Genomic DNA, 8,530 nt, shown 5'->3' with positions numbered 1-8,530 from the left:
GCGTCCCGAGGGCCGACACTGGCGCTTAGAGGGAAAAGTTCATAATTCTGTGGATAGAGGCTGAAATAGGGACGGGTTCCAGCGGCCGGCGGGGGAAGGCCGAGCTCATCACGGGCTCGTCACGGGCTGACACCGGGCAAGGTCACGTCCTTCAGAGGGGCTGACACTGGCGAAGGATGGCAGCCACCTCGTGGAAGGCAGCGGCCACGGAATCGGATGGAGCGTTCAGGATGAAATCCAGGGGCCGTTTGCGCAGGTGGGTAGACTGTCACCGGACTTTTTGGGCCAGGGAGACTGTCTTTTGTTTACTGAGAAGGAGCCTGTTGCTTGCTGATAGCAGCCTGTTTGCTCGGGAAGCTCTCAGGTCAGGCGAGGGTCTTTCGGGTCTCAGGGACTCAAGCTTACTGCATAGGCCCAGTCCTGAATGACAGAGGGGCTGGGGCCACACAGGGCAGGCCTGAGGGAGGGCTCTGGTTTGAGTGACGGAGTCCTGCCCACTTGCATTCTGCTCTGCTGGCCTCTGTACTGCCTCCGAGTTGAATGACGGAGCCCCTGGCCGCTGGATGGGGCCCCCGGAGCGGGCTCGGCCTGGTCCTGAGTGACAGGCACGCGCCCCGCCCACCAGAGCCTTCTGCGCAGGCGTGCGGAAGGCCGGCTGGTGGGCGGGCCAGAGAGCCGCTTTCATTCAGTCTGCTGTCCTGCGGCTGAGGGTGGGGCCCGGCCTGTCTGCTCCGCAGCAGCAGATCCCGCGGGGTGATGGATTTGGGGAGAAACTGGAGGAGTCTGGCTGTGTCTGTAAGATTCGGGGTCTGCCCAACTTGGGGGCTCTGGAAACAAGGGGTTTTAATCGAAATCCTTATAGAGCGAGCCAGGGGTGGCCCCGATGGGGCGGTTCTGGGGGGTCGAGTGCAGAGCTGTCGGAGGGAGCTACCCCCTGTGTGGGCGGGCGGCCTTCGGCCGAGAGCCTGGCTGGGGCCGGCGGAGCCCCAGCTGCCGGGCTGGAGCCGGGCCGCTGGAGGTCTCAGGCCCCTGCCCCACCCCCTTCGCGGTGGGGGGGCGAGCAGAGTGACGCAGGATCCGGCTTCAGTTAGTCTGAGCCGTCCGCTGGCAGCTGACTGGAGCAGCGGTGGTGTACAGAGCCTCGCTGAACACAAGTCGCTTTTAATCCATAGTCTGTGAACCTTACCGAGACGCGCAGGTACCCAGGCCACAGCTGCAGCCGCGAAGCTGCTTCCCGCAGCCTGGGGTGACTGAACAGGTGGCGGAGGTGCGCCGCCCATTGGCAGCAGGTGGATAAGCACTGAGTCGCCGCACAAGCGCAGGAAGTGGTGACGCTGGCACATCGGAGTGATGCGGGCACCGAGGTTGTAGTACAGTCTTAGGTCCACAGCAAGGGTCAGTTTCCGGTCCTGCTCTGCTGTCAAATGGCTGAAAGCGCTGGAATTTCCATTCTTTTTTTTTTTTTCCTTTTTGTTGCAAGGTCTTGCTCTCCATTTCTGACTGGCCTTGAACTCACTAGCCCTGGCTGGCCTCGAACTTGTGATGATCCTCCTGCTTCAGCTTCCCAGGTGCTGGGATTATAAACGTGGACCACCACACTCCGCTCCATTCTTCCTGACGGGCTCCTAGATTGTAACAAGATCCCTAGGCAGATTTGTGATGGTTTATGCTGATTTGTGATAGTTTGTCCTGAAAACTAGTAGCATCGTGAAGATTAAGAAAGGCCTGAGAGCAGAGTGCAGAGCACTGTATGTGGTGTCTAGTTAGCCCTAGAGAAATTCCTTGGGTTGACTGCGGCCCACCCTTGCTCTAGAGGAGAGGTCGGTGCCAATGTCACTCGGGTCCTTGAGTCCCGAGACTCCTGTGCCTGGGCAGGCGGCTGCCCACCCTTCTGTCCTCTCTGGGCCTCTCCTGTCCGGGAGATGAAGGTGGAGCCGTCATGGGCTATTTCCCACCTGAAGAGCCCAGGGACCGTAAAACTTGGCCTCACGTTTCCTTTTCCTTCCACAGCTCTGCCGTGCCCGGCTGCCCCTGTTGGAGACGCCAGCAGGAGAAGAGGAGGGCCGAGCACGGCTGGGCCAGGTGAGCTCCCCCCCCCACTTCCGCCCGGCTGGGGAGCAGCCTCATGCTTCCCTCTGCGCATGTGTGCTCGCCCTGTCAAGAAGCAGGAAGCTCAGTCTCACCCATCTTTATGCTCAACCTTTCTCTGATACCAGCTGCACCTTCCAGCCTCCTCTTTCTCTCCTTGTATGGTTTAGAAGCAGGAGAGGTCGAGCGTGCGCCGTCGGAGGGAGGCAGATCCCATGCAGGGTCCAGCAAGTTAGTGAGGTGGTCTGGTAAGCCGGTGGGCCTCAGTGCTCCCCAGGTCGGCGGCAGAGAGCTGACCTGGACCGGACGGTGTTCAGGGGCCCGCAGGCTCCTGAGGGATGGAGAAGTGCGAAGGGCGGCCTGGCTGACGCCCATCCAGGCCGGGCCTTCCTGGCTGATGCCACTCCAGCCGGCCTGCCGGGTGTGCCGGCCCGGGAGAGTTTGAAATCCGCCTTCACCAAAGGACTCCCGTGTGTAGGACTGTGTGCGCTTGGGAGGCAGGCGCCAGAACCACTGAGCTAAATCCCGGGCCGGAGACTTTCTTTTTTTTAAAGCTTTCCTCTACACAGATTTATTGAACATAAAATTCTATATACAAAGTAACGTGGACACGCTGCCTCAAAACACGATCCTCTCCTACTAATATCCATAGGTTGGTCAAAAAGCAACTTACTCCAAAATAAATAGAAAAATGCCCAATACACATCAGATGAATGGCCTAATCACTGGAACTGTAATAGTTTTACAAGGTATTTAACAAGTAGGCCTGAGTTCCAATGAAAGGGTGCTGAAGAACTGACAGGAGACAACAAGAGGCCATTTTGTGCACTGCCACCGTGATGCTGTCATGTTTGTGGATCATAATGTTCCCATCATCTGATTCTAGACACACCACAGGAATATGAGTGGGCTCAGAGGTCAGTTTAGCTGTGCCAGACAGGTATCACCCCAGCATGATCATCTGATAGAGTCCCCTGGCAATCCAGATTAAGTCCTTGTGAATCTGTACACAGGACTCCAACAATGGATGGATTCTTCATTATATCCTCCAAGTGCTGCTTTAAAGTCACTTTCATCCTGCCAGCAGTGGTCCACCTTAACCCAGGACCCAGCCTCCTGAAGCCCAGGAGACTTAATGAAAACTACACTGACACAAGAGTTGAAAAGCTAAGACGTTCCTCCTCCTTCAGGTCTGGTTTAGTAGTTCATGGTAGGAGGTGACTGGCAGCAGGGATCACAGAATGTGTGTGTGTGTGTGTGTGTGTGTGTGTGTGTGTGTGTGTGTGTGTGTGTGAAAGCAGAGCCAGATGCAAGGCAGCTTGGAGTGCCACTGGGGATCAGCAGAAGACCAGGTGCTTCTGTCCCATGGGAGACTCTCTCCCACAGGGAGATGGGTGATGAGCCTTTGGTCCGTCTTCAACAGGCAGGATCCACTGGTTGTCAGGATATGGTTGGTGGAGTCCCACTGGCTTGGAGGACATCTTGTCCCTGTAACGTAGCTTTGTGGGCAGTAGTCTCGAACAGCTGTGTTGATGGTAAGTGTGAAAACGTAGGCTTTACTCCCTCTCATCTAAATGTCGGGGAGTGCTCGAGGATGGCGGCAGTGAGGTTGCACTGCAGGGCGCTAGGTGCAGGGCGGCACCAGGTTGAGGTAAGGATACAGCCATGACCTGGAGGTAGACACTGAGGCAGCTGTCTGGGTGCATCCCACCTAGGGACACAGTCATTCGCAGAAATGGGTCGAGCAGGGGTGGCACTTCTCTCTCCAAGAGCCTGTGGGAGCCTCCGGTCAGAGCTGCCCAGGACTTTTCCTATCACCTCACCTGGTCTGAGCTGTGTCCCCACTGTGCCCGACCCATGGCTTCCTTGCTTGAGGGTAAGATTTCCCCCACTTGTGGCATAAATTTCCAGGCCCATGCTCTTATTTTCTACTCATTTCTGTGAAACTGAAATACAGTGGTGTAAAATATCCAAAGCGTGGTAACAGCATCGCAGCACAGACCTCAGTGGCAACACTGCCACCCAGTGTACAGTGGCTCTAGCTGTGGCAGCAGGAAGGAAGCGCTTCGTGTAGAGAAGGTTGCTTCTGGCCTCATTCCTGGGAACAGGCCCTGCAGAGGCTGAGGCACAGCGCAGGCGGCTTGCTGTGGCTCACATCACTGGCTGTCTCCCTCCCGCCCTTGGCCTTTGACGGCCTCCCCGGCCGCTTGGCCGCTCCTCAGCTCATGCAAGGCTCCTCCATTGAAGAAAGAGCAGCGGGGATAAGTGGTGTGCCCATCTTAGCAGTGCCAGGGGAGGTGATGGAGTGGGCGGGAGGGGGCCGAGTTGTGGGGCCACAGGAAAGGAGGGCTCCAAATATAACGAACAGAAACAAAACAGCAACCAAATTTACTTCCAGATTTTTATATTGATATTTTTTCATGATTATGAACTTAAAATAACATTGTAAATAGAAATGGAAAAAGTTTTCCTCTATTAACCATTTTTTTCCTAATAGAATTCCTCATCGAGTAGTTTTCACACATGTTTACATGGGAGTTTTCTTCTCATTTGGTTTGTATTTACTTCCATACATTGAGGTAGCTATACGGTTGTCGTGTGAGATCCTTCAGTTCCTTACACATTTCAATCTCAAGCTTCCCATCTACAGCTTAGCATTTTGAAAACTACATTGTTTCATTGTGTATGTTTTTCCTATAGACACGTGAATTAGTGTATCTGTAGTAAGAACAACACAGATACATGTTTTGCAAGTGACAAATTTGACTGGTAGGTGTGGTTTTGTACTTTCTACATTCATTGTGAAGTGCCTGAATGTAGTACCATATTTTATGCTTATAGTCAGGAAATAAAGTTGTAAAATTTCCTGAAAACATGACTTAATGATTAGGTAGCATTACGTTAAAGTCTTTGTTCTCATTTTTGTTTAATGAAAACCTAGGAATGCTGCATTTTGAGTGCAATGACTTACTTTTTAGTTAGAATGAAGTGTATTTGTCATTCTGTCCCGTGGCTCCAGCCTTCCACTAATGTGTGGCTGAGCCACGTGATTCCTCCAGTGGGGTATCACACATTGCTGACCTAGGGCCCTAACTCCTGTGGAAACACGGTCCAGCAGCAGGTCAAGCACTCCAAAATGTTGGTTTTCCACTTTTTGTTGTTGTTGTTAAGTTAGCCTTTACAGTTCAGTCCTAAGAAAGTTCTTAGTTTGCAGTTAAGTAGTTAATTTCTTTTGTGATATAAAGTTCTTTCACTACAAATTAAATCTGAGTGTGTATTTGGTGGGGGTATCAGTTTCTCGGCTCTTTTCTATCCCAGGGCTGCCTTTGTCCTTGTACCCATGACCTTCCCTTAGAAAGAATGAATTTGCAAACAAACAGTGCCCTGCCGTACACCCACCTTCTTATACAGTAGTCTTGATATTCCTGCCTGTTTATTCTTTCAGAAGAACTTCATTCTGACTTTGTCAAACTCTTCACTAGGAGAACAAAGCTTTTTTTATAATTTACATTTATATTCTTTTATTTAGGACTTGTGTTTTCCCTTGGAGTTTTAGATACTTTGTTAAACATATTTATAAGGGTTTGTTTATTTTGCTCTGAACGGGATTTCCCCCTTGCTGTGTTTAACAATAAACTTTTTTTGCCTGGATGTGGTGGCACACACCTGTAATCCCAGTACTTGGGAGGCTGAGGCAGGAGGATCACTGTGAGTTCGAGACCAGCCTGGGCTATATAGTGAGTTCCAGGTCAGTCTCAACTACACAGGGAGATCCTGTCTCAAAAAAAAAAAAACAAAACAAAAAAACAAAAAACAAAAAAACCCAAAAGCAAGCAAATAAACAAAATAAGCAATAAACTTTTTCAGTTCAGAAGAAGGCTATCCTATTTCTGCCTTCCTTCCCTGAGTTGCACAGCCAGGACCTCCGAGGTGATCTTGACTGGTGGCAGTGGTAGCAGCTTCCTTTCTTCTTCCGCACCTCTGGTGGTGTAGTGATTTGCTTGCATTTCCAGGAGATAAATCTTCCCGTGCTTCTATGGCCTCCTGGTCTTTACATGTCCGCCTCACTAGGCTTTCACAAGGAGAAGCGTGGAAGTGTGCGGTATTGCTTCCTAGCACGCAGTGCCATCCCCACCTCGGCAGCTCTGGAGTTGTCCCTGTGCTGCCAAGCCAGCCTGCCACGGTCCTGGGCTCTACTTCTAGACTTGGCTGGTCTGGATATATTGTGTTTTGCATTTACAGTATGTCCAAAGAACTGTTTATTGAGTGCCTTCTATAAAAATACAGTGCTGAAAAGCCACAGAACTTGTCCTCTGGGGCCCTGTGGTGGGCACAGTGCAGCCCGCCGTCTGGACTGTCCTGGGCAGACTGCCCCCTTGGCCTCAATGTGTCACCTGCTGATATGCCCTCTCTTCAGCCCCCTGGGGAAGTGGGGACGCCTGGTAGCGCAGTGTTGCTTTTGACTGGCCAGAATCGGTCACGGCAGTGCCACTGGGCTTTGCCCAGGGTGTGGGGAGCTGGGCCTGGCAGTTCTGACTCAGTGTCTGGCCCACTGCTGCCACCTTTGAGTTGCAGGTGAAGAGTGGGTGAATTGTGTAAGGACTGGGCCCTGGGGGTCAGGAGGCCCTGCAGAGGGTGTTACCACACCTCCGGCTTCTAAATTTGGCCCCTGGCTTCTCTGCTGTGACCTGTGTGAGAGATGCTCCCTTCTGACTGGACAGAGAATGGTGTCACTTGCTGCCACCCAACTCTCAAGGTTTTGCTGTGTGCAAACCAGAAGCTTGATGTACACAACAGGATTTAGCTGTAGTCTACACCTGAAATTTTAGGCTCTCTTCTTACCATTATTTTATTACTTACCCTCATCTTTATTTTTTTATTATTTTTGGTACTGGGGATCAAACTCAGGACCTTGTGTTTGCAAGGCAGGTGGCAGAACCACTGAGCTAAACCCCTGGCCCTTACCCTTGTCTTTAGACAGTGACTCGCTGGTTCATCAAGAGCAGACTTTATTGTCTTGAAACAGAGGCAAGGTTACTTCCAGAAAAGAGGTTCACACCTGCCAACCTGTCCATGTCCTCTGTAGCATCAGTTTAGGTTTTAAACCTTTGCCTGTTTGATGGGTCAAAAATGTTTTCTTTACAATATTTTATACTTCTTTGATTACTGATGATAAACACTGGCTTTATTATAACTACTTTACGAACTGTGTGTTAGTTTCCTCTATTTTCATGCGGGGCTCTTTACCTTTCTCTTCATGTGGAGAGCTTTGTGCGGTCCACCTATTGGCTGTTGTCTCCTTCCCCCACTCCTGGCTGGCATGGTGCGGAGAACGCGGGCCCTGTTTACCTGGATCCTCCCACGTACCGCCCGTCCTTTCCACCTGCCCTACCCTCTGCTCTGAGCAGGGTGTGGGGTTTTCAACACTCTATCATGCACCTTTGCCCCTCAATGTTACGGTGTAGATTTTCTTTTTTAACATTAATTTTATTGGAACATTTGGATATACACGATCATACTCATCATAGGGAATTTGTGTCTCTATGTGACACAGCGTGCATCTGCTTCTTTTCCCATTGCCCTCACCCTTCCACCCCACTTCCCCTCCTTATTTACAAAAGCTTTGTTTCCATTTTTGCCTTCTGTTCTCTCTTTTTGATCCATTCATCCGTTGATGTAGTGCCTTTTCAAATTGTTTTAACTTGTTGACTAGGTAATAGTTGCTCATGATTAAAAAAAAATTCTGGAAATTGTCCATGTAAACACAATTTTATTGTTTCTTAGAATGCTGTAGAGACTCAGGTCCTGTTTGGTGCCCCACTGCCTCTGAGCTCCTGTGTTACCCATTTCTGAGCTGCCTGTTATTTCAGGAAGGTTGCACAGTGATCGCTGCATGAACAGAGTGTGCCTTGACCCTCATCAGCAGTGCATACGTTCTTTCACGGGTCATCATGTATCGCTGGGATAGAGTCATAGAAGTAAAATTTACAGGACAGGATTTGTGCACTTTTAGTTGTGATAAAATTTTCACTGCCACAAGCTATCTGTGTGTGCTCATGTCTTCACACACACACAAACAATCGTCCATCTTCATGATTACCCCTATCACTGTGGGAAGGAGTAGCTAAGTTCTCGTTTTTTACATTTTGGTTTTTTTTTCCAAGGTTTCCATTATACAGTCTTCTGTTTTCCATGCTCTTATTGACCAGCGCCTATCTTGTGGTGAGAACATTCTGAGCATTTGGAGGAAGGCTGCTTGTGTCCCTCTTGTATCTCAGCAGGGAAGCAGGGGGCAGGTTTTGGCCCCAAAGTTGGCGTTGTCTTGTGAGGGCCTCACAGGCATCCTGTGGCCATGTTACTGGGGAGGACGGGCCCTTCGACTCTTTTCTGTACCCAGAAAGCTTTGTTCCCATGTGGAAAACACTTTTTTTTTTTTTTTTTT

General features: G+C 50.5%; 1 protein-coding gene across 2 annotated transcripts in view; it reads left to right on the top strand.

Moving 5' to 3' along the window:
• The first annotated feature begins 131 nt into the window (after nt 1-131).
• Peg3 (paternally expressed 3) overlaps nt 132-8,530 on the top strand; it is a 23,088-nt gene continuing 14,689 nt past the window's right edge. Inside the window, exons 1-2 of one of the 2 annotated variants that reach the window (XM_033766061.1) lie at nt 132-256; nt 2,011-2,082. Coding sequence is in view for 1 of the 2 variants with exons in the window: in XM_010616872.3 (XP_010615174.1) it covers nt 757-795; nt 2,011-2,082 (111 nt within the window). In the remaining variant the exon portion in view is untranslated. Of the gene's footprint in view, nt 257-645; nt 796-2,010; nt 2,083-8,530 lie in introns of those variants that run through there. The other variant, XM_010616872.3, reaches the window with a different exon arrangement.

This window comes from Fukomys damarensis, unplaced genomic scaffold (assembly GCF_012274545.1).
Source record: "Fukomys damarensis isolate Sample0158 unplaced genomic scaffold, DMR_v1.0_HiC HiC_scaffold_19, whole genome shotgun sequence".
Classification (NCBI taxonomy): domain Eukaryota; kingdom Metazoa; phylum Chordata; class Mammalia; order Rodentia; family Bathyergidae; genus Fukomys; species Fukomys damarensis.
This window is presented reverse-complemented; position numbering and strand designations above follow the sequence as displayed.